General features: G+C 51.6%; 2 protein-coding genes across 6 annotated transcripts in view; one reads left to right on the top strand and one right to left on the bottom strand.

Moving 5' to 3' along the window:
- SYT13 (synaptotagmin 13) overlaps positions 1-25,460 on the top strand; it is a 184,593-nt gene that overhangs the window by 26,469 nt on the left and 132,664 nt on the right. The gene's annotated exons all lie outside the window — the stretch shown is intronic.
- Positions 7,709-25,460, bottom strand: part of PRDM11 (PR/SET domain 11) — a 43,789-nt gene continuing 26,037 nt past the window's right edge. For 4 of the 5 annotated variants that reach the window (XM_064144352.1, XM_064144334.1, XM_064144342.1 and 1 more), the window contains 3 exons: positions 14,633-14,820; positions 10,758-11,408; positions 7,709-9,967 (listed from right to left, as the gene is read on the bottom strand). In XM_064144352.1, the coding sequence (XP_064000422.1) occupies positions 7,803-9,967; positions 10,758-11,408; positions 14,633-14,820 (3,004 nt within the window). In that variant the 3' untranslated portion in view covers positions 7,709-7,802. Of the gene's footprint in view, positions 9,968-10,757; positions 11,409-14,632; positions 14,821-21,093; positions 22,273-24,039; positions 24,453-25,460 lie in introns of those variants that run through there. The other variant, XM_064144360.1, reaches the window with a different exon arrangement.

The raw sequence follows: 25,460 nt of genomic DNA, 5'->3' as shown, positions 1-25,460 counted from the left end.
AGTGGGGACCCAGCCTCAACTTCCATCTTACCGAAACACAGAATGGATTGGGTTGTAAGGGACCGTTAAAGCTCATCTAGTCCAATCCCATTGCAGTAAGGACACAGCACCATAGGATTTGGCTGGAAAAGACCTCTGAGTTCATCAAGACCAACTGTCAGCTAAAGCAGCTTCACAGATTGCTAGAATGGTTTAGATTGGATGGGATCTTAAAGATCATCCTGTTCCAAACCCCCTGCCATGGGCAGGGACACCTTCCACTAGCTCAGGTTGCTCAAGGCCTTGAACACCTCTAGGAAACGGATATCTGCAGACTCTCTGGGCAACCTGTTTCAGTGTCTCCACATCCTCATTGTAAAGAATTTCTTCCTCATATCCAGTCTCCAGCTCCCTTCTTCCACCTTAAAGCCATTGTCCCTCTTCCCATCACTATAAGCCCTTGTCAAAAGTCCCTCCCCAGATTTTTCTATAGGCTCCTTTCAGGTACTGGAAGCCTTCTTTTCTCCAGGCTGAACAGCTTTGGCTCTCCCAGCTTGTCCCCAAAAAGGAGATCCTGCAGCTCTCTCATCACCTTCATGCCCCCCCTCTGAACCCACTCCAGCAGCTAGCTCCCTGTCCGTCCTATGCTGGAGGCACCAGAACTGGACAGATTGCTCCAGGTGGGGTCTGACCATAGCAGAGCAGAGAGGGAGAATCTCTTCCCTTATCCTGCTAATCACACTTCCTTTGCTGCATCCCAGGATACGTTTGGCCTTCTGAGAAGGTTGCTCTGACTAGATGCCGTTCCTCTGGGAAAAGTGACCTTGCCTTCCCAGAACAGCAGAAAGAAGTAACAACCCAAGCAGCTAAATGTACACGATGGTTTGGTTTGGTTCTTCTTTTTGTTTGTTTTTTTATTAACAATCATTTTACATTACAAGGATAATATGACAAAAGGAAGGTTCTTGTGTACATACCATGGTATATCAACATAGCTCTATTCGTATCCAGTGTCCTAGGTCCTTTCACACAGGTACTATAAAGCATAGTCTGCAAAGTAATAACATTTTAATGTTCTCCAAAAGAGTGATATTAACATATTAATACGTATGTAGGAATAGACTTCTAGATAATTCTTCTCTTGTTTCGGGTGGGTGGGTGGGAGATGGTGTGGAACAGTTCAGCAGGGTTGTACTAGGGTGTGGGTATGGAGAGGTCTGAGACAAAACAAAACAAAACCTTGTGGGTTGTGGAAGTAGAAATGTGTTTTTTGCTAACAGTCAGGTGAGCCCAGGAGGCTGCTGTGAGCGGCAGAAAGCTCCGCAGCAGCCCTCCTGCAGCCTGTGGGACATTACAGCATATGAGACGCGGTGCCCCCCCGTGGCCCCGCCAGCTTATTCGAGGTGAGGTGCAGTGCATGGGAGCCCCTTGCTGTGCGGTGGGGCCGCGGGCTGAGCCCACCAGCTGTCAGTGGCATCTGAGGGAGCGGGCTGGCAGCGAGGGAACCGTCTCTGAGGTTTGTGAGGAACAGGGGCCGGCAGATGCCGGCTGGCAAGTGGGTGGTGGCTGAGGTGGATTGCCAGTTGTGTGGAGGAGAGAGGCCAGGGAGAGGATGCTGAGGGGCGTGAGGGGGCTTGTGAGGAACTTGCACAGCGTCTGCTCATGCAAAACCAGTGTAAGGAGTCATTTGGCCGTCGGAACTACAGCTCACCCTGACTGAAACCAGTAATGAAACGGCGAGGAGTACAACGGAGGCTGGGCCTGGTGTGGAGCTGCAAAGCCAAGCCATCAATCTCCATGCCTCCCCTCTGACCCGCATGGGCAAGCAGCACAGTGACCCACCACCTACTGCCAGAGCTGCCTCTTAGGTCCCCTCAGGTGCCAGCCAAGGGCAGGGTCAGTGTGCTACGCGGAGTTGTGTGAAGGGAGGCATGGAGGGAAGGGCAGCTGTCCACCCCACAGGCAATGACAGACACTCAAGGAAAGCTGATCCCAGCATTGAAACACTGGGCACATGGGAATAGGTGTTTCACACATGCAGGGCAAGAGGAAGGGGTCGCACCTGTTGATGTTTCATCCTGGCCAGGTCAGCACACCACATGTCAAGCCCCAAAGGCACAGGTGCCACCAACCACACCTCCTGTGCAATCACATCATTCCCTTTCCTAAAGAAAAAACTCCTGGGCTGTGGCTGGGCAGCCAAGGAGCTGCAGTGAGACCTAGGGCAGCAGAGCTTCCAGCCTGATCCAGCAGAGCTTCATGTGCCTCCCCAATGGGGCTGGCTCGCTTCCATCCTAATCCAGCTCTCAATCACTTCTGTTCACACCACCACAGCTCCACTCCCCAACCCCTGCCAGCTCTGCCGTGCTGCTGCCACCCTCCTCGCACTCCGTGATACCTTTGCTCTCCTGCTGCCCTTCTCCCAGCTCTGGCCAATGCCCATGAGTGAACCCTCGCTGGGTGCTGCCCAGCAGGCTAGGTGGAACAGCAGGAAGCTCGACCTGCAGCTGCCAACCGCTTCTGTGCGGAGAGAGAAAAGTGCATGTGAGGGTGAGATATGTGTCTGCCCATGTGTGAGCATGCCGGAGGCTCGCTCAGGAGAAGACAAGGGCACTTTCCCCCCCACCAAGACATTCCCCTGTGACAGGATCTCTACTCAGCGCTCGGTTACATGCCTTCAAGGAGCTCCCTGCCCCATGCAGAGCGCAGCCCCCCTCTGCAGGGTGCTGCTCTCCACGCAGGCCAAGGCCTCAGTTTATGGCTACAACTATCCCAAAGCCCAAAGTCTTCAGTGTCAAGGGGGGAGGGGGCCTTGTGCCAGGACACAGGGCCAGCTTGCACAAGGGTGGGTGAGTCTATCTCTATATTATATCTTTATATCTATCGAAAACATAGAAATATATAAATATATAGGATTTTCTTTATAGATATATAATAAGCATGTGATTTTACTCCTTTGTACTGTGTATCTATGTACTGGGGTGTGCGTATATACACTCTAGAGACCAGATGCATACGCCCTGTACACATACTCGAGCTGACATGCACACATATCAGACGTGTCCCCAGGGGAGACAGGAATTGCATAGGCGTTACTGCGCTGGGCACAAGGGTTGGGGGGGAGCAACATACCATTGCTCTGCTGGCAGCAGCTCTGCTGGCAGGGCTGCCAGGGGAAGCAGCACGAGCAGCGGCTGTGGTGGCTTGGGGCAAGCTGGCTGCCCTGGCTGTCCTACCCACTGCTCCAACCAACACCGATTCTCTGGAGATAAGGGAGGTGACCTCGTGGGCCACCTGGCTGAGTTGTGCCAGGAGATGGACTGAGCCTGAAACACAGCTGAAGTGCCCCAGCAAAAGCACAGCCAGCATGGGGGAACCTCACCACAGCCAGCTTGAGACCCAAAGCAGGCAACACATGAGGACCCTGCCTGCCATATCCCCTGGCAACCCACCCTGACTCCCCTGTGCTTTTGCTGGTACGGGAAGAGCTTTGGTCTCTTGCGAGGATTCTCCCTGCTGAGTTCATTGTGGTGGTTGGAGGGCCTGGAGCCCTGCAGCCACTGGCGAGCCCTGCAGTGGGGCACATCTGCGTGTGCTGCACAGATATCTGCTTTGCAGCAGGGTGAAAGGGGCAATGAGCTTGAGCAGCCAGGAGCCCAAACCCGAGGCTCTGGAGAGGTGTAGTTATTCACAATCAGACATCACAGCTAAGAGGGGCAGGGCAGGAGAGAACAAAGAACTTTGGGAAGAATCCCTTCTCTTTGCAGCTGAAGCACCATAAGATGCTGTCAGTGACATATTCAGAACAACCTCTCAGTGCAGCAAGGATGACAACGATTAAACCTCATAAAGGGCGACCTCTGAGGAAATGGGGCCTCTTGCTGTGGCACACTGAGCCCTCCCCACACCTGCTGCTACCCCGGGAAAGCAGGAAGCTAGGGACACTTGGCACATTCCTCCTTCCTCCCCTTCTCATGCTAGCCAAGTCACAATTCCATCCCCAGAGCAGCCATGAGAGAGATAGACGTCTGAGATGGTAGGTGAACCCAGAGGCTTCAAAGCACCTGCTCTGTCCAGGACAAAGGTCACCTTGCTGTTGTGATGTAGGGACAATGGGGAAGCTCTCATTCAGTGATGCAAGTGGTCTGTGACCTCTCCCATGGAGGGAATCCACAGTGTCCCAAGTCAGGGAATGACACTTCCCACTGGCACTGCTCAGAGCCACACAGAGAGCCATTTCCAAAGGAGAAAAGCTCCCTCCGCCAGCTGCCTGTCTGGGGAAACGCCAATGCTTGCTGCATGTTCCACTCTGCCACCAGGATCAGAGCAGCCAGAGAGATGTCACTGGTGAGCGTGGGATGAGAAGATGGACACAAGGAGTGACAAACCAAAGGAGCAATTTCTGAATGAGATGTTGGCAGCTCTTACCTTGCCAACAAGGCGAGGCACTGTTTTCTCCCCTGTGGCCAAAGGACAGAGGCTCAGAGCAGGAACTGAGAATGGGCACCTCAGGGGGCTCAGCACAAGCCCCAGGGAGTGCTCCTGTCAGCAGAAGGGTCTGGAGACCACTTGGATAGGCCATGTGCTGAGGAGCTTTCACTGCTGCAAGCAGAAAGGGAGGCAATTTCCTCCTGCCCCAGAAAGAGCTATGATGCTGAGTAAAGAAATGGGAAAATGAAAATAAAAGAGGAGGAGGGAAACTGACTCTACAGCCTCGGTATCAACCATCTCTGCTACATCTGCTCCTGCTGCTGCTTTCATGCTTGACAAGGACGACTCTGCCAGACCTGCCTACTCCCTTTTGGTGCATCAACTCCCTGCCTGCCTGCAACACCTTCTGTCCCCTTGCCCATCTCAGGTCAAAGACAAACCGAGCAGCAATTCTTCTCTCTTTTTTACCTTTCTTTTCTTTTTACATCTCATATTCCAGCTGGGGATGGAGTGTGTCACCCCCTCCCCTCTGAGCAGGAAGCAGCCTTGCAAGCTGTGGCAGTACCCTGAGCAGAGCCAACTCACCAGGCACAGAGGGCTGCAGGCACCTTGTGGGGAGAGATCCCTCTTTTATGGCCAGGCAAACAACTGCCACAGTCTCCACCACCAGCAGATGGTGTCCAGTTACTTCTTAGATGGCCAGGTCAATTTGATCACACAATCTATTGGGAAAGATGGAAAAATGCAAACAAAGCCATTGTTTTGCACGGTAGCTGTTGCATATGAATGCCCCTGCAATGCCCTGATCTAGCTCACACCGTTTTGGTGAGGACCACAAAGTGCCTGGTGCTAGTGGCCTGGTGGCTCTGGTGCCAATCCTCCCCTTGCCCAAGCCAGCCCATGGGCCACACAAGCCATCTGAGATAAGGCAGAGGGGACAGAGAGTAAATTCTATGGAGTCACACTGCCTACCCAGCCCTTGCCGGTACATTCACAGGGTCCATCTGCTCCAATCCCCACCGTGCTGCAGAATCTCACAGCACAGCAAAGGGGCTGAGCCAGCATGCAAGGCCTGGCCACAGCTGGGGCTTTGGGCAGGCTCAGCCCCACCGGGACGGAGGGAAACACTCCCAAAACTCTGCCCGGTGCTGCTCCAGCTGTCCCTCGGGGTTGAGAAGACTCATCTGCCTGCCTCTGTGTGGTGTGGGCTGCATGGATCTGCTGAGAGCAAAGAGATTGCAGGAGGGGGTGAGCTGGACCCAGGTCCAAGTGCGTGTTGCCCTGGGGAAGACAGTGCGTGAACCCTGGCAGTGAAAGTGACTCAGAGAGAGATCGATTCCAAACATGCTACATCTTCATTGAAAACAAACAAAAAGAGTTTAAAAAATAAAATAATATAATATATATATATATATATATTTATATAAATGAAAAGCTATCAACTAGCAGCAACGGTTCTAGAGATATCTTAGCACCAAGACCAAGGGTGGGGGAGGGGTAAGAGGAGAAAGGAAAGGTTCAGTGTTGCTGATACCACCATCATGTTTCCTAACAACACAGCTTGGCACAAAGCTCATCCTTCTGGGAGGTGAGAACATGTTGCCCCAGACACCTTCTGGACAACAGGTTCTGACTCCCAGGATGGTCTGGTCATGTTGGTGCTGTCCATGCCACATCAGCAGAGCAAGGCACTAGCATCTGTGGAGTTTTTGCACCTTTTGACTTTGTGATTTTTTTTTTTTTGGTTTGCCTTTATTTTTTTTTTCCTTGTGTTTGGTTGTTTTTTGTCTTTTTTTTTTTTTCTTCTTCTTTTCTAACCTGAAGAGAAACTGTGTGCATGCCTGGAGCTCGTTTGCCACACAAGAATAAACCCCAAGCCCACAGAACAATCTCTTTGTGATGGAAGGTGCAGGTCCCACTCCCCCACCCCTGCCATGCACATATTGGCTGGACTTCTCATCCCTTCAAGAAAAGAAGCAATGCTCAGCAGGAAGCAGCAGAGCATCCCTTCCTCCTGATGTCACCAGGCTGCTGTGCTGTGGAACATGTTACCTTGGTCACAAGAGAAGACATGAACCTCCGTCTGACATCGGCACATGAATACAAGCCGAGATAAACCTTGCATTGATAGCTCCTGCCACCATGCCGGGACAGGCTTTGCTTTCAGTTATTCCAAACAAAAACAAAACAAAACGAAACAGAAACCCCACAACAATCCAGGATTATAAAGACATAGTATAAATAATGTAAATTAGAATATACTTTTTTTTTTTTTTTTTTTTTGTGTATTAAGCCTTTGAATCTCTTGCCCAGAGATGGCTCTTGACTCATTGGCTGTCTAGCTTCCACAGCAGCCCTGGGTTTGAATGAATAGTTGTATATATATATATATGTATGTATATATATATATATATATTTATATTTATCTCCTACAATATAAAAATATAAATGCAAAAAATTTCCCCCCTCCCCCCCACCTTCTCTTATTTTGCTATTTTATAGTCCGTGCGTGATGTTGTGGTACAACACAGGCATAATAGACTACAGGTATCATACAGGGAGCTGGAAGCCGAGTATTACTCTACAGCCCAAAAGATGGGAAGAACACAGAAAGGGGCATCACAGTTTAGTGGAGGCATTCGTTGCTAAAACCAGAAGGAAAAAATCAAAGCCACGCCCTTGGCCCCTCCCTTCTGCCAGTAACCTCTGTGAGTGAGCAAAGCTTCCACTCAGGCAGAGACAACTGGCTGAAACGGGGCGCCGGGAGTCATGGGGTGCTCTGGTGCACACCAAGGATCTGACAGTTGTCAACAAAAGGCTCAAATGGCTCAAAAACTGAACAAGAAGAGAGGCAGACATTAAAACAGAGGAGAGGAGTGGAAACCAACAAACCCACCCATGCAACACCCCTGAAACAAAATGACACAGAAACCAAATCCAATAGACCTAAAACACAGAGGAAGGGAACCCACTGGGTTGGGGTGGGGGTGTGTGGATGACGCTGACAAAGACCCGTCGTCTAGGTTATAGATCATGAGGTTTGGACATGTAGAGTATGGCCCCAGCACATGCTTCTAAAAGAAAAAGTGAAATGTTGCCACCTACATTGCAGCTGCCATGGTTGGAGACACCAGTAAATGTCTACGCGTTATCTCGAATCTTTAGAATTCTGCTTAGCTTCTATCAGATGCACATCATCTTAACTCTTTTTGACATTTTCAGTGTGGGTTTCTCCTTAATATATATAATATATATATATATATATTTCATATAATATATCAAGGTTTAGGGTGTAGATTAGAAAAAAAACAAAACCAAAAAAAAGCCAACAAAAAACCCCAAAACCCAACAAAAATTATTCAACAGCTTTCTCATCTGAGGCAATTCCTTTCCTAAATATCGGGGTAGAACTCGGAGCTGTGGTCCATGCTCTGCAGCATTGGCTTCTGGTCAAGGGAGGACATCCTGCTGAGCATTTCAGCCGATAGCGCGTAGCTGTTACCCGACTTCTCCTCGAACCAGCTATCCAGGGCCCTCTTGCAGTCGAAGCTGGCAATGGGTGGCCCGTTGACGGCAATGGTCAGCAGGTCACTGAGCTGCTCCAGCGTGAGGCGTGAGCGGTTGTTCTTGCGCACCCGCTGCAGGGCATTGCGGCCCTTCTCACAGCAGGCCGAGGAGGTGGGAAGGACCTTGAGGAGCTGAACTATTTTGTTGAGGAGGGGGAACCTCTGTTTGTATTTACAGATGTGGCTGAGCAAGTCCTTGAAACCATTTTTGGTATAATAGTCCACCTTCAGTTCTCGCCACTCCATCAGCAGACTCCCTCGGGTATCCACCCCCTCTCTGCAAACATCTCTGGAGAAGGATGGGACCGTCTCCAGGTGCTCAAAGATCTGTACCATATCCTCCTTCCCGTAGCTCATGAGCTCATCGGTGCTCCTGGGCCACGCTGCGAGGTCAAATACCTGACAGGCCTTCACAAATGTCCGGCTACGAGAGTCAAACCTCTGGGCGAGGATCACCTGGGTCTTCTGGCAGATCTTCTCCCTGATCGACTGGAATTTGGCTTCAGCCACCCGCAGGTTTTTCACAGCAATGCCGTTAAAGCTTTCACGGAAGTTCTCCTCAAACTCCTGCAGGTACTCCCCAGGTGAGTCTGCCAAGCGGCTGATCTCCTGGATGGCCTCCTCAATTTTGTTGTCCACCTGGGATACAAGCAGATACTCCCCCTGGAAGACGTAGGCGAGGCGTGACAGCACTGCTATCACATCTAGCAGGAAGTAGATGAGCTTAATCGACTGGTAGTCCATCAAGAACTGCAAGAGGGCCAAGGCAATGGCAGAAGCATCTGCCCTTTGGGTCTGGCCACTGACATCTTTGAGATGGGCCACGACCTCCAGGTAGTCCTTGATTAGAGCATTGAGCACGTTCTGCTCCCCAATAATCCATTTCACTGCTCGAATGTCCCCCAGGAATTCAGTCTCCTCACACAAGGTAGCAGCAGTGACCCTTAGCTCACACATTAGTCGGGGCGAGTAACGGTAGAAACTGAGCAGTTGCTTCAAGTTGTTTTCCAGCTCCTCCAGGCACGGCAGCTCCTTCCCACTGATGGCATCCAAAATTTCCAGGTGGGGCCTGTGCACCATGAAGGGCAGGCAGAGAAGCCAGGGCAAGGTCTTTCTGATTGTCATGAACAAGTTGGCTCTCAGGCTGGCGGTGATGTTGGCACCATCGACTCCCAAACCAATAGTTGGCTTCTCATCCTGCAGTCGTATTCCCAGGCTGGAGAAAGCCCTGTCCAAGGCCTGGAGGTAGCTGTCTGTGGTGGAAAAGCCCAGCTCCTGCAGAGACAGGAATTCAGTTGCTGGAGGCCCATCGCTGCTCGTATACTGCACATAAACTGCAACTGTGTCAGCCAGCACGTCATCGTTCTGCCCATCCAGGATGATGCTGAGGAAGGGGGACTGTCGGATGCGTTCCACCAAGTCCTCCCGAAGGGCACGGGCAATGTGGTGGATTAGGATCTGGCAGTCCCCCTCATTCATGTACTGATCCACCACCTTGAGCTCGCACTTTCTCAGTAGTTCTGCCAGTGGCCGGAAGTCATAATAGGGCCTGCCCTCCAGCGCCAAGTGGTAGGCCGTGTTGAAGAGCAGGGTCATGTTCCGGCACATCTCTTCTGTCTTCTCTGGGTGCATCCTCAGCTTGTAAAGCTGCAGGCACTTCTTGTGGAGGTTACTCTGGCTGTGAAGCTTTATTGTGTGGATCTTGAACTGCTTGGAGCCAATGATGAAGGCTGAAGTCCGAGAGGATTGCACTGTGTACTGCCGGCAGACATGGCACCACATTTCGTTCAGCGTTGGGGAGTACCGCAGGAACCAAAACTTCTTCAGCCACTCTTGTTTGAACCGCCGTATCCTCCGGCCGGTGGCAGAAGATATTTTGGAAGGCTCATCTGTAGCAGCGATCATGTCATTGGAAACTGATTCATCAGCAGAATCCACCTCCTGGTCATCGTCCTCCATGATGGTGGGAACAGAGATGATGCTTTCTGAAGCTGCAAGAAAAGGAAAGGAGAAAAAAAAATCAGTATTTGCAAAGCTGCTGAGCTAGAGAAAGCATCACACCAGTGGCAGGAGCTGGCCACAACCTGCCCTTTCCTGTCCACAGTGCACTGTGGGAAGAATCTGAATCAGGGCTTAGAAGGGGAAGTAAATCAATGTTTCTGCTTATGAATAGACAGCAAGAAAGAACACTACACCCTGTCCACGTGCACAACACCTGGTAAGACCCAAACATTCCCTTTGGCGAGGGCTCCTGGCTGCTCAATAGCATGCTCCTGGAGGAAATGACTTGTATCTTCAGTGGGGGATACATGGTTGCATTAAGGCAGTGGAAGAAACAGAGAGGGCTTCCCAAGGTGGGGCACAGTGGGAGGTGGTTTCATAGACAAAGAGCACACATCTCAGTGCCACCACAGAGTCATTCAGACTGGATTGGCAGCATGGGGGGCACTGCGGAGGAGCTTCCGCTGGAAGAGAATGCATCAAAAATACAGCAAAGAAACTGTCTGCAATGGAATGTCTCTTTTATTGGCAGCGCATGAGCGGTTACAACGACAACAACTTGTCATACAGAGTCTTTCCCAGACAGCTTGGTTTGTTTTTTCCACTGTGCCCACAGCAGTGCCAGCTCCTGGCCCACCCACTCACAAAATCTGACAACAAGCCTTCCATGGAGCCACGTGTTCCCCTGAACACTCAGCGCAAAAATGCTTTAGACGGGTACACAGCACACTACTCTCCTTAGGCAGGGGTTGGAGAAGGCTGCTACTCGGCAGGACTTACCTGTGGGGTCCGAGAACTCTTGGAGCTCGGGTACCTGGGGTGGTAGTATGGCTGGCTCAGGTAACTTCTCAGATCTCAGCATGTCTAACTCGGCCTGCAGCTCCCGGATCTTCTTCTTCAACCGGATGCAGTTGGGGCAGAAGGAGGTGGTGGGGATTTCATGGGAATTGTCTTGTGCAGAGGCCAGCAGCAGTTCAGTTGGGCTGTCTGCTGTTAGTGACAGGGGCTCCTCTTCCTCATCTTCAAGGATGCCCATCTCTTTGGCTGAGCTGAAAGTGGAACCATGGGGGACCTTCCATTCCCCCTCGCTCCGGTTTCTGCCATAGTTTAGGGAGCCATGCTGCATGGCATCACCACACCTCTCAAAGATGTCTTCAGCCTGGTATTTAGATGCTCTCCGGATGGAAAGTGGTGTGCTCGTCGCTAACTGGTTCTCTTCAAACTTGGCAGACTCCAAGGAGGCCTCCAAGACATCCTTGAAGATGAGGTCAATCTTTTTCTTCTTCGTTTGGGGGTGGCATTCCCCCTCATCACAGCTGCGCTTGTAAGGGCTCTTCCCTTGCTTTAAAGTGGTGAGTTGGAGCAGTCCCCTCCCATCCTCTTGATTTTCTACATGCTTGTCCAGCTTCTCCCTCTGCCACTTCCTGTCTCCTGGAAAGGAAAACGAGGAGTGGAGATTATCAGGGGGAACCCAACAACACTCCTCAAGTTTAAAAACTCAAACAAAAAAAAAGAACAAAAAGGCAGTTCTGAAACCCTGTGGCTCTGCACCTTGCGTCACCAACCAAGGCAAGTGACGCAACTCGAGTGGACAGCAAGGCGGGTGACAGGAGAGCCCTGATAACAGGCACGCCTGCAAAACCAGAGACAGTCCTGGGCAGCCACAGCCAAGGAGGACCCACAACACTTTAGAGAGAAGAGAAGCTACAGGCAGCTTGTTTAACCTAAAGGCATGACCAGCTTGCGCTAGAAGGAGGCTAGGAGGTAAAGGCCTGACCGCAGTGGAAGCTAACACCCAGAGCCCAAGTGCCGTTTGGGCTGGCTGGAAGATCTGTGCCTGTGTTGACTTGGTAAAAGGTATCACACGTAGAGCAGTGCAGAGAGATTCAGACCATTCCATGACAACCCTGGTGCCCGTCACACCACCGCACCATGTCTGACAGCCCCCTGCCTCTCATGCTTGTTCAGCTTGGAGGCTGCTCCAGAAAGGCAAAGGCAAAGGAAGAAAAATAACTTGGCACTCTGAAACCCCAAGGTACTCGTTGCCAGCTGAGCTACAAAGGGATGGATGTCCTACAAGGATGGGACATCTAGCTTGTCCCAATGGAGTCTAAGAGTGGCCATTTGGTGATTTTAAAAAAGAAAAAACAACCAAAAACAACCAACAACCAACAAACAAGAACAAAAGCAACCTCACACAAAGTATTAACTGCTTAAAAGAAAGGGAATAGCCAGATTTCCTTACCTGGAAATTCAAAAGACGATAGGTTTGCCTCAATTTCCATCATTTCTTCTATCTTGTAAATAACTTCAAGCATTGATGGCTTCCCAAACAAGACGCTGCTTTAGGCTGAGTTTTGGTTTGGTTTGGTTTTAAAAGTGCATTCGTGTTTTCATAAGACTTAGGGAGCACAAAGCTACCCTTCCCTCACTAAGGAGAGCAATGCTAAGAACGCAGAGGAGATGCAAGGCTCACAACAGTTAGAGCAAGGCAGGGAGTTTGCAGGGCGGGAGGGATGCTGGCTGGCAAGCACAGCCACTTCTGGACTGAGTCTGTTCCTACTGAGCTTGTTTTCAACATGCTGAGGAGCACCTCTGAGTGCAAAGTCTTTGCCCTAGTGTCTCCCCTACAATGACTGCTGGCAGAGGCAGGGGTTTAGAAAATAGATTCTTCTTCAGGCATTGGAACAGGCTGCCCAGGGAGGTGGTGGAATCACCACCCTGGAAGTGTTCAAGAAATGTGTGGCACTCTATGACATGGTTTAATGGCCATGGTGGTCTTAGGTTGAAGGTTGGACTTGATGATCTTAAAAGTCTCTTCCAACCAAAACAATTCTATGGTTCTGTGATTTTTGCTTGGTGGTTTTTTTTTTCCCTGTTGACCACTCAAGAGGTTCATCCCTATGGAAAAGCCATGAAAGCAAGGGGTGATCCCTGCTATTTATTATTGGTCTCAGCTCCACTGATGAGGCGGGTCAGAAACTACAGGTACAAATCCCAGGCACCACATTATTTTCCTGTGGGGTTAATAATGTGTGTCACTTCACCATCTGCAGGGAATCAGAAACCTTTCAAATAGTGACCCAAGAGATTCTGGTGCTGCTCCTTGAGCACTTCCCAATGCCCTCCCAGCCTGTGCTGCCTCTCCCATGTCTAGCAGAGCCCAAGTGATGCCTTGTTTTAACAATGTCTCCGCACTGCTTCTCTGAGTGCAAGCTAGCCCAGTTTGCTGCAGGGTGAGCTCACCGAGATATCTGAGGGGTCCTAGGATGATCTCCACAGCCATGTGAGTTTCTACCTGAGTGTGTGGTAGGCTGTGGCAGGTCCCAAGGAGCTCAAAGGCAGATCTTCACTGTCCCCATAGCTCAGAGCAGGCTGTGAGTTACCATTTCACTCACACAAACCATGACACAGAATGAGTAAAGGCATGTCTGCCTGGCAGGGCAGGCATGAGTGGTCTTGGTGCCCTTCCAGAGCAGCTCTTCCTCTTGCTCTGCTTTCAGAAAGCACTAAGCCACCTGGACAACCAATGTGTGCATGGGATGTGGTAGAAACACTGCAGGCATTGGTGAGTGAGCGATGCTGGTTACCAGAGGAAAGCACACTGGTACCCTTGTTAACTCAGAGGTGGGACTTGCCCAAGTACGGCCATCAAGACGTGACACTGTGAGCGCACAGCGACTCCAAGGTGACGGAGGACAACCAGCTCTATCATGTCATCTTGTCCACCCCACGGTTAAAGAGGAGACACCTTTTACCAAGTCAAGGCAGCAACAACAGATGTGTGATAACATAGAGAGGAACACTCACAAGGAAGTAAAGAGTTAGTGTGGCTGCCCCTCCAAGGCCCTGCCAGTGTGTGGCCAAGCCTGGAAAGAAATGCCCTCCAGCTATCAAAATCATAGAGATGAGCCAAGGCAGCAAGGACTTCTGCCTTTTTGTCTACCTTGCTGACACAACCCTGATGCAAAGGCTTCGTTTCAGCATGGCTACTCTTTAAGAAAGCCTTTCTTATCCAGAGGAGAATCAGCCTGACAAGCACACAGCCTCCTGTATGTTGTACACGCACCCTAAGGTTGTGAGGCTAAGGAGACTCTGGCTGATGTTGCGCTGATCCCAAATTATCTTTCTGAAGAAAGAGGAGATAAATTAAGCGAGGAAAACAGACAAACACACACACCAAGGAAATCTCTTTCACACGCACACAGAACCGGCAGCAGCTCTTTCAAACAGGCTGCTTGCAGGAGCCAGGCAAAGCAGCACATTCAGAAGAAGAACCTAATGCCTGTCTGTGGCACCACCAGCTTGGCAAGCTGCAGGCCAGAATGCCTTGGGACAGAGCAGCACTTTGAGCCCCAGGCAATGCCTCGGGCCCTTGCAGCACGCACAGGACACAACACAACACAACACACGCCAGGGCACAGCACCAGTCTTTCTCCCGTGACCTCCAGGAAAGCAGCCACGTTAGTCTTCTGCTCCACCCATCCATCTGCGCCACACCACGCAGAGCTCTCCTCCAGAGGTGTTCTGCTTCTAGGAAGGCAGCTCTCTGCACACAGCTCCTGCAGCACCTACTTCACCCACTGCACTTGGCCCAGCAAGGCAGGCAGCCCAAGGGGATGGAGGGGTTCAGGGTGGAGAGGGAGGGGACGTACCGCCTGTGAGGTTTCTGTTGATGGTCTCCTGGGACATGCTGTGCAACCGCTTCATGTAATCCTCGCTGTACCAGACTCGCAGCTTCTCCCCAGGGTGGATGTCACGGCAGGCACGGAAGTAAATCCTCTCGCTGTGCTGGAAGGCCATCAGGTTCTGCTCCCTCTCCTCCCGGGAGATGATCACGTACCTGAGGGCGAGGTGACAAGGCAGGCATGAAGCACTAACCACTCCTGTGTCCCACTCTTGCACCAGAATGACAACCACGACGCAGACAGAATGGCCTTCAGAAAGTGCCATCGACACAGCCAGGCTGGAAAGCACAGAGCTGTAATGGTGTACAAACTGCCAGGGATACGGGACAGTGAGTGTGGGCACCCAGGGAGCGCTCAGCCAGTGTGAAAGGGATCACAGCATCCATCCAACCTGAAGGAAGTTGCCCAGGGAGAGGATTAGGGCCCCATCCATGGAGATACTCAAGGTGAGGCTCAACAGGGCTCTGGGCAACCTGATCTAATTGAGGATGTCCATGATGACTGCAGAGGAGGTTGGACTGGATGACCTTTGAAGGTCCTTCCCAGCCCAGCCCATTCTCTGATTCTATGATCTCTGCCAGTAAGGATGACATAGGCTCTCACAGACAGAAGTATCTTTGCCTATTGATGGAAAACAGGGATTTCTGGACTCCTCACCATCACTTTACACCCCAGGGCCTCCTCCCCTTGTTCTCCAGAACACGGTTGAGACCCTCTGCCTGTCTCTTTCCCCAAAACAGTTTCCCTTTTTAGCAGGTACCAGCCTTCCTTGCTTCTCTCCTTTTGGACAAGCAGAAAGGAGATACTCAGGACAGAAACATGTGCAGGGGAGTATCTGCTGTCATCCAAAAGGAAACCAGAGACATTCCAGTACTGGGAGGTTTTGCACTTGGGCATTCACCAGGGTGTCACACGAAAATACAAACAGCAAGCCTCAGGAAAGCCCAGCACTGCATGGTGGGGATCTCCCAGCAGTGCTGACAGAGAAATCCCTTTCTGGGCATGGGATTCATTTCCCTGATGTAAACCAGCTGAATTTCAGCTCAGCAGGAATGCATTCATATCCACTTCAAGCAACTGTCCCTCTGTGCAAGTTGGTCTTAGCTGTCTTATCGAAATCTACAGCTAGGACCACACTGTTTGCTCTCACATGCCTCATGCTCTTGCTAGAGGACATGAAAGAGGCTCAGTGATACCAGTTCCAGCTGCTGGCCAACATGAGCTCCTAACACTCAGGACCAGAAGACCTTGTCACTGTACAGACACACTCAGAGCAGATCTGGATGGTTCACAGCTAAAAGATTTTTCTCCTCTGTCATTCCTCACTCCCTGCTGCAGTGAGGTTAATGAAGGTGAGCAGCAAATGGCTCCTCTGGCTTCTGCTGCTAACAGGTCTTGCCCAGCTGTTCCTTTCCAGTTCACAACTATTTCTCTGGATTAAGAAGTCCATCCCTTTTCCCTGAACACACTTCCCTTCTCCAGCCACGTGCCCACAAGCCCACCAGCACGTGGTTGCACCAAGCCATATGCCAAAGGTCACCACCCTGGTGAAAGAGAGCACAGCAAAGCAGTCTGCAGCAGCTCAGACTGCCCGAGGCTCCAGCAGTTCTGCTTCCACTGCTAAGCAACTGTGCCTGTGCCTCCTGTGCTACCAGGGTGCTCCACCATCCTCAGTAACTGTTTAAAGAGCAGGCTCTGGCACTGCCACAATTAGCCAAACGCTGGCTTTTGTTAGCCCTCCTTCTACTCCTGGTTACAAAACAAAGGAGCTCTTAAACCACCAATTTGTGTATCTGGGGAGGAAAGGATGCCCGAGGAGCTTCCGCAGGGCTGTCACTTCCGAGGTCAGCCATCACTCCATCAGAGACCCACAGAGATTCAGGAGAGATACAGCCCCTCAGGTACAGCACCGTGCTGTGGTCAGTCTGTTGTCTGTAGCACCTGAGATCCCAGAGGAAGCTCTCCCAGACCTGGCGGGAGGCCAGGATGCTTCCTAGCATGAGCTATGGAGACTCTTACAGCTGCTCTGTGCCCCAATGCCCAGCCATCAGCCAGAGCAAGGACAAGATCAAGCTACTCCTGCAGAAGAGCCCAGTTCCCTGCAAAAGTTTATCACTCTGACATTGCTCACAGCTCCCCACACCACACACAGGACTCCTATCTTCACAGCCAGGAGCACTGAGGAACCCATGCAGCAGTGCATTCCCAGTCCTAGAGAATTTTCTTCTCCTTGGGTTTCCCAGAGAAGAATCTCAGACATCACATCTTGTAAAAATAATTAATTCAGATGGTATGGTGGAGAAACAGCTGGAGATGAAACAGCTGAAGTCTCTGGGCAGTTATCCCCTGGCAATCTCAGTAATGTTTGGGTCTGGGGTCTTACTCCTCACTGGACCCTTTCCTTGTTTCCAAGTGGACCATTCCTTTTCTTATCTGGAGGATGCAGCTTCTGCTGACCAATGTGGGTGCCTGGACACACCAGCCCTTCACAAAGCTAAGGTCCAGCCCCAGTTCAGCACTTGTGGCCCAAGGCTTTAGCAAGTCTATCAATGGGTTATGCCCTGGATTCTGCCTGAGCTACTGCAACACCCAGCAAGCTGCACTTGACAGCCAAATCGAGGGCACTGCCTAAAATACACCTTTGCATGGGAAGGGGAGAGCCTGGATAGCTATTCCCACCAGATCCCACTTCTATTAGGAAGTATTCTACCAAGCAGGAGCAATGTTTTTTCTTGTCTGCTCTGTTCCTGCCTCCAAACTCCTCCAGGTCAGTATCCAGTGCCATTGGTTTCAGCAGGAGGTATGAAAAAAGCCTTTAAACAGGCAGCTGTGGAATAATCCAGCCACAAACACACTTCTTCACAGCTGCTGGCAGTTCCTAACTGATTTGTGCCCTGAGAAGAAGGTTGTACACCTGTGGTGCTTCCCTGAGGTGAGGTAAATGGGGATAAGATCATCTGCAGAGATAACTGCTCTCCAACTGGCACTGCCCAGCCCTGGTGAAAGCGGTCCCAGAGACACCAATGACACAGGTTATGAAGCACTGCATGAAACCCAAGGTCTAAGACACCTCATGCAACTGCACACCAGGGGTTAGAGGCAGCAATTTCCCCAGGACAGAGGAAGCCACTCCATGAACCAGCAGCCTGCTTGAGGCACAAGCTGCCTGCTGAAGAAAGACTGTACCACCCTGCCTTCACTGACACATCTTGCCCAGGCTGAAGTTCTCACGTCCTCAGCAGCCCTTCCTGTTAAGACTGGGAAACGGCCAGGCCCTCTCCTGCTGCCAAGCACTCAAGATAAATGGAGGTAAGAAGGCCACCTGGGTTTGGATGCCTGGGACAGGCAGAGTTAGGCTGACACGAGGAACTGCATGCAGACAGGAATGGCCCTGTTCCCACAGCCCATTTTCCAAGGCACCATGATCCCCATAGGAAGAGCAATGTTGGGGCAGACCCAGCCACTTGGAGCTGCTCCTGTTCCTGCAGACTGGCACAGCCATCAGCTCCACACAGGCCCTTTGATGTCCTGTTCAGTCCCTGGAATGAGCTAGGCTTGTGAAGACCACAGATTCTGCCCAGGATTACTCAGGACTAGTCACTGCACCAGTGGAGACCATCTATGACCCATTTGTGGTATTTAGATCAACCCCATGGCTGTTGGAGGGCTCCAACAGGACCCTCTTTCCCCTAGCTCTTCTAGCTAGCAGCAAAAAAACCCCATCCTGGTTCCACTTTTTTTAAGACACAGCCCACTAAGGACAGCAAACTGACAGATTTTGGGCCTGTCCAGTAAAACATCATGGCATTTTCAGGCAGCTGGGACCATTCCTCCCCTGATGGGGAATGCAGCAGCCAGGAGAGACAGCAAAGAGGAAGCCCCACAGCTGGAGAAGATTCAGCTTTCCATCCACCCTCCTCCAGGATTTGCCCCATTCCTCCCTTCTGTCTCTCACCCTCCAGCTGGCCCCAGAGCGCGGGGGCAGAGAAAAAGCCTTTCCCAAAACACCGAGCAGGAGATCCCACGCAAGAGAAGTTCCACCAGGCCAGGCAGAGGCCATGGGGTGCAGTACCCACAAACCCTGCCCAGCTGTCCAACACCAAGTGCCTCCTGGAAAGCCCACGTCTGCAGCATGTTCGTCACCAGTTTGGGCCAGTCACACACAAGGAACAAAGGACTCGACAGCAGCTGTGGTAAAACTTAGGGATGTTTATTGCATTCTTAACAAAAATACTCTGAGAATGGGACTCTGGCAGCACATACAGGACATGGAGATGCTGGGGCTGAGGATAGCAGTTGGCTTTGACACAGGCACTTACTTCAACATCTAGTTACCATGATAGGGGCAGGTGGAACTGTCCTCTGAGAGCCAGAACAGAAAAGCCATTCCACTGAAGGGGTCCACACAGGGCAGGGCAGGGCCCAGGTCTGGGCCCATCTGTAAGAGTCCACAGAGGAAACTAGGGGCAGACATCAGGCAGTTGATGTAGTACAAGGACCTCACTCCTGAGCAGCCTCTGGGGGTCTGTAGCAAAGGCTGCACACCCTGCACCAGGACTGCATCCTAAACATGCCTGACGGTGACTCTGCCAACCCCCTCCAGCGCCCCGCACCTCCTCCTCTGCAGACATGGGGTTTCCTGGAAGGGATCCCCCTGAACAACATCAGAGCTCATCCTATCAGTACATCCACAGCAGAACATCAGCAGGGACCACACATTACAAAAATATAAAGTAGTAGGTTGGATCTGTAGCAGCAGCACTGTATTGACTCAGAAAGCCTTCAACTGGTCACTTTTTTTTTTGCTCTCTTGAGATGCATAAATTAGCCCCACTCCTGCCAGAGTTCCCAATCTTCCCTTCAACTGCAGGGAGACTGGAACTTCTGCAGGATGCAAACCTTACAGCAGAAATAAAATTATATCCCCAGAGGAAGGGGAGTGAGTCCAGCACTAGAAGGAATGTCCTCTGCCTGGGCCAGGCCCCAGAATGCAGGTTTATTTCCTTGCCAGACCTTCCTGGAACGAGGGCCTTGACTGCACCATTTAAAAAGATCACTTGGCTTAGAATTAGAGAATGATTAAAAAGAAAAAAAGGAAAAGCAGGTCAGGAACGCCCAGTTGATTGGATAGGGCTGGGTGCTAGGTTGGACTGGATGATCTTGGAGGTCTCTTCCAACCTGGTTGATTCTACGATTCTATGATTCTAAGAGAATCCTTGTCTGACAGTGGCCCAGATTGTTCAAAGATGAGAGCAGCACAGCAGGTGCCCATGTGCAAATCAAGGAGAAGGCTCCACATGCGTTACCACTATCTGAGATGACATCATTAAAGCCTAGTTTCAGGCCCAGGTTGTAAATGGACACCTGACGCAGGGCTACAGCAAGTCAAAAGCTGCCACGTGGTTTGCTCTTCTCTCAGCATGGGGAAAGCAAGCAGCACAGCACCAGCATGACCCATGCAGCACACCCATGTGTCAGACAACTGGAGTGGGTTCACAGGAGGGCCACAAATATAATCAGAGAGTTGGAGCACCTCCTCCCTGAGGACAGGGTGCAAGAACTGGAGAAAAGAAGGTTCCATGGAGACCTTAGAGCAGCTTTCCAGTACTTGAAGGGGGCTACAGGAGAGCCGGGGCAGAGGAAAACTTTTGACATGGGCTTGTAGTGCTAAGATAAGGGACGGTGACTTTTTTTCTGGAAGAGAGGAAATAGAAACTGGAAATTAGGAAGACATTCTTTACAGTGAGGGTGGTGAGACACTAGCACAGGTTGCCCAGGGAGGTTGTGGATGCCTGCTCCCTGGAGGTGTTCACAGCCAAGTTAGACAAGACCTTGAGCAACCTGGTCTAGTGGGAGGTGTCCCCACCCATGGTGGAGGGGCTGGGACTAGATGATCCTTAAGGTCTTGTCCAACCAAAACTATTCTGATTTCAGCCTATATAGCTGTGACTTTAGACTGCAAACCTAAGTGACACTGGGTGCAACGGAACTGTAGGGGAGCTGGCAGGATTACAGTGATACAAACTGCTCCCCAGGTCAGAAGCAGGACCTACAACTTTCCTTCTTTCTGTGCTGCCTCTCCCATTTAGAGGAAGGTGAGGCAGCTCGAAACTGAAGAGCAGGACATGGAAGGAAATAACATGGTACCTACAACTTTCCTTCTTTCTGTGCTGCCTCTCCCATTTAGAGGAAGGTGAGGCAGCTCAAAACTGAAGAGCAGGACATGGAAGGAAATAACATGGTACAGCTCTCTGGAGCTGTTGCCGTGGTGTGAAATCACTGAATTTTAACTACAGATGTGGAGGGTGTGGGGAGTTTCAGACTGGAGCAGACAGAGATTGAACTCCTGGCTCAGTGCAGGGTGTATATGCCACAGCAGCCCTCCTCAGCAGCCTGAAACCACACAGTGCTCAGATATGTCCTGTCCTCAGCATTATGTCTTCCTCCCCTCTCTGCACAAGCTCTCCCACCCCTCTCCACAGACTTGTGCCTAGGTCCCATTAAGCCCTGGAGTGCTCATTATTGCCAAATGCAAGGTCAAAATAACGAGCAGCAGGAGTCTGGAAAGCCACAAGGGTGTTGTATCTCTGCCCAGTGTATACCATAATATGCAGGAAGATGAGGAGAGGGCAGGAGTAGGATCCATCTGTAGGCTGATGGCAAAGGGAGCTCTGGAGAGCACTGTCTCTGTAAAGAGCACAGACATGAGAAGTGATCGATTCCCATTGCATCTCTTGGCTTACAAAGCGCTCCAAGCACAGGGAAGCCAGTGGAAACTCCTCATCTCTATGAACAGGAAGATGTCGTACACCCCAAGCTCTGTAAGGCTGGAGATTCCCCTTTGCCACTGCAGGGAGCCAGCCTAACTATTCAGCTGCCAGAACTCATACTGTTCTGTCAGCTAGCAGCAGGGTGGGTGGGTTGGGGGCTGCTGACCTTCCCCACAGCATACTGGGAGACATGGAGAGGCCTCTGGAACATGCAGCAGCTCGGCAAGGGGCACCCTCCTTTATGTGAAGCAGACTAAAAGTGGTGCTTTCTCTTTCGTGACCTGGTAATCCGTGTGGGGGGAGTCTTTTTTGGGGGGGCTGGGTTAGACTCTGCACTGGGCTCAGGGGGCTGCTTCAAGCCAGCTGCTTGCGGAACAGACCTCTGCATGGCATTAGGATCCTGTATCCTATGGAAAGCCTGGACTCCATCACGGATCTCTGACAGAGTCTGGCTCATCTGGCCAACCTGGCTGCTGAGGTCAGCCATCCTCTGCCCGATGACGTGCATGCTGTCTGCCATGTCTCTGTGAACAGCCACCAGCTGCTGGCAGAACTGCCTGAGCAGCTCCGTTTGCTGCACGTGGGAGCGGAGGAGCTGGCGATCCAGGCCGGCGAGGGGTGGGCTCCCGGCGCGGGCGTGGGGGGCTCTGGAGCAGGAGGCGGCGCGTTGGCGCGGGCGGTGCAGCTCCGGCCTCTGGCTGGTGGCTTCCGAGCGCTCCGACGGGGAAGAGGCGTGGAGGAAGGAGGGCCCGGAGCGCTGGCTGAGTCCGGCAACGGCCCCCCGCAGTGAGAAGTGCGGTTCCTGAGAAGTGCCTGGGGTCTGCCCGTCTTCGTCAGCTTAAACAGAAGAGGAAGCACGGCGTATTAACGTGAAGTCCCTTACAGCTCTGACTTCTGTTTCACGGGATCTCAATGCACGTAGAAACAGGGTTCGCCCCTGCCCCACTCCCTCCCCACCCTGCCAGCTGAGACAAGCCTGCAGGTCCTGACGCGTACCCCGACATGCACACGCTGCAGCGGTAGCGGCTGGGGGGCAAGCTCAGCCCTAAGAAGCCCGGAGAGCAGCCAAACCCAGCCAGCCGGGGGGCAACCCAAGCCGCCGCGGCGTCCTCACAGAGCCTCCTTCGTTACTAGAATGTACATCCATTTTGGACAGCAACACTGGCTCCCCTAAAGCCACAACCAGCTAGAGCACTCCAGCTTTGGGAGGGAATCAGAACAGCCTGACACATTCGGCTTCTCCTGTCCAACCCCTGCTCCCGTGTCATTTATTACAACCTCCAGGCTGAGATAAGCACAGACGTAGTCTTTGCTGCTCTCCAAGTCTCTGCTGCAAAGCCACGGTGTAGCTGGGCATCACTAAGACAAACATGAAGTCAGGAGTGGCAGCAACAGCACCCTGCGTTAACTGGGCAAGTAGAACTGATGGACAACCAAAGCAAAACCACCATGGGGAAATTCTCATTAGTCTGATAAATACCTCGGCATGTGCCAGTTCACAGGCACATCCATGGCAAGAAGAGATGATACTTCACCTGTTGCCACTGCACACTATCTCCTTGCACAAGCTGTGCTCATTTTACTGCTGACACAGCCCAACTGGCTTCCAAGAGAGAGGCAAAGAAGAACCAAGCACCACTTTGTCAGTTCTTGATGGTTTTTGTCCCTGCTTTCCCACTAACAATATTACTTCAGATAGAAGACCTAACATGGTAGGACATTAGGTCTTGTATATGGAACAGTACCTTCCAGGTAGGACATTGGAAGAGGCCAACTAACACCTATGAAGTGTTATTAGTTGGCTTCTTCCCAAGAAGTTATCTCCTCTTTCTCTTTGCTGCATCTCTAAAAGCTACCAGACCAAGAGGCTGCGCCTCCACACAAGCAAGCCCTACGTGCGCAGCTGGGGAAGGGACCTGCAACAAGCAGCTTGTGGTTCAGCACCGGAAGGTGCCCAAGACTTGTGCTGCAAGAAGATGAACCTGGGCAGCAGGGCCAGCAGATTCTCTAGAAGAGTGGAAGAAGGAGTCATCATCACCTCCCTTTCTCACAGCACCTGTGCTGAGCCTTCAGACCACTGACAAGAAACCATCAGTGGCCTGGCCTCTGAGCACAACCACAGTGATCACTGAGGCCCCACCACAGCCCTTTTGGCAGACGCTGACCCTGCAGTGCCTTGCTGGTGAGCTGCAGGTGGCTCTGCTCAGCTTGACAGCACTGCTGTTTCCTTGGGGTGCATGCAAGATGAAGCCTTGCTCCTTTACAAACAGCTTTTTTTAAAGAATGGAGGCAGTTGCACTTCAACTGCAGATGTTCCCTCACCAGCAGGATTAGTTCAGACTCAGGACCCATTAAGAGCAATGCCTACCCTTAGAGAAGTCAGTATGGAGAAGGATTAGCGAGATAAAGAAGATGGAAAACGCTTTCCCTCAACCCATCTCAAGGCCCCGTGACGAGCGGAGCAGGCTGCATTGGAACCAAACATGGCAGTCAGACCTGGCCTGGCAGGCAACTCAGTATCTCCCAAAACACACCACGCTCTTCTGGTGTCAAACCCAGACAGGCAAGCATAAGAGAAAGAGGCGTTAAGGCAGCGATACTTACAGCTGACGGATGGGCTGTCAACCACGTCCAGATCCGCTCGCCGGAAGCCGTGCGCCTGGCGTGACGAATGCAGCGTCGACTCGATGGCTCTCTCGTGGGCGGTCAGGACGATGGCCGAGGGCCGCCCCGTGCTGCCGGGGCTGGAGAGGGACCTCTGCATGAAAGCCAGTTTGTCCTTGGTCCTTCTCTTCATGTCGTCCCATCTGTGTTTAATCTCTTTTACAGACCTGGGGACCTGGCTGACTGATGTGATCTGCCTGGCTATGCCTTCCCAGATCTTGTCCCTGTCAGCGTGGGACAGACGCATCGTCTCCCTCCCAAACAGCATGGCTTCATTTCGGGTCACCTCGGTGACCAGAATGTCCAGTTCTTCCTTGGAAAACTTGGGCTTCCTCTTTCGTTCTGCCATGTTCCTTTGGTTGAACATCCCACAAAGCACAATTGGGTAAAGGAAATCAGTGCAAAGCATCCCCCTGCATCCAAGCCCTTGGCCGGTGCGGCACTGGGGTGGGGGAGTTGGGTGGGATCCAGCTCCCCCCTACACAAAACCACCTCTCAGTTTTTCCTCAATTGCACCAGGGAAAGGCAGCTGCTTTGCTTTTTTTAAGAGGAAATGTTCAAGCTTCAGGAGAAAACACACCAAGTGACACTAGTGAAGGAGCCTCCCTCCTCAGCTTTTACAGTTCAACTGACACGTTAACACTCTGCCACTGTGGCTCAGGTAGGACAATTTTGGTGCAACCTCACAGCACTCCCCGCAGTATGTGTGCAGACAAATGCCTGAGAGCTCCCAAACACACTGATGGATTGCCTTCCAAGGTGAAGTCACTCAAAAATGGGTTCTTGGGCAAAGAGAGAGGCCTGAAGCACCTCTTATTTTCCACATGCACAACAGACCATTCCACCACCCTTTTCATCAAAACTTGCAGGATGTTGTGCAGAGTCAGTATTAGTTTGAGTTGTTTTCAGGGCAGGGATGTTTCAACTAGACTCACAGACAAGGCTGGCGCTGGTCTGCCTGAAGAAGGGAAGGCTCCAGGAAGACCTTTTAGCAGCCTTCCAGCACCTGAACGGGGCTACGGAAAGCTGGGGAGGGACTTCGACAAGCGCTTGTAGCAGTAGGGCAAGAGGGAATGAACTGAAGCTGGAAGAATGGACTGAAGCAGGGAGATGAGAAAGAAATTCTTTAGAGTGTGAGTGGTGAGACACTGGAACAAGTTGCCCAGGGAGGTTGTGAATACCCATTCCCTGAAGTGTTCAAGGCCAGGCTGGATTAGGCCTTGAGCAAACTAGGCTAGCAGAAAGGGTCCCTGCCATTTCCAGGGAGGTTGGAACAGGATGGTCTTCCCAGTCCCTTTCAACCCAAACCATTCTATGAAGCTACAAACTTCTGCAACTCACTTTGCCCAAGGAAAAGGCAC

Source organism: Pogoniulus pusillus, chromosome 1 (assembly GCF_015220805.1).
Source record: "Pogoniulus pusillus isolate bPogPus1 chromosome 1, bPogPus1.pri, whole genome shotgun sequence".
NCBI lineage: Eukaryota > Metazoa > Chordata > Aves > Piciformes > Lybiidae > Pogoniulus > Pogoniulus pusillus.
The sequence above is the reverse complement of the archived record's forward strand: the minus strand, read 5'-3'. Positions and strand labels throughout refer to the sequence as shown.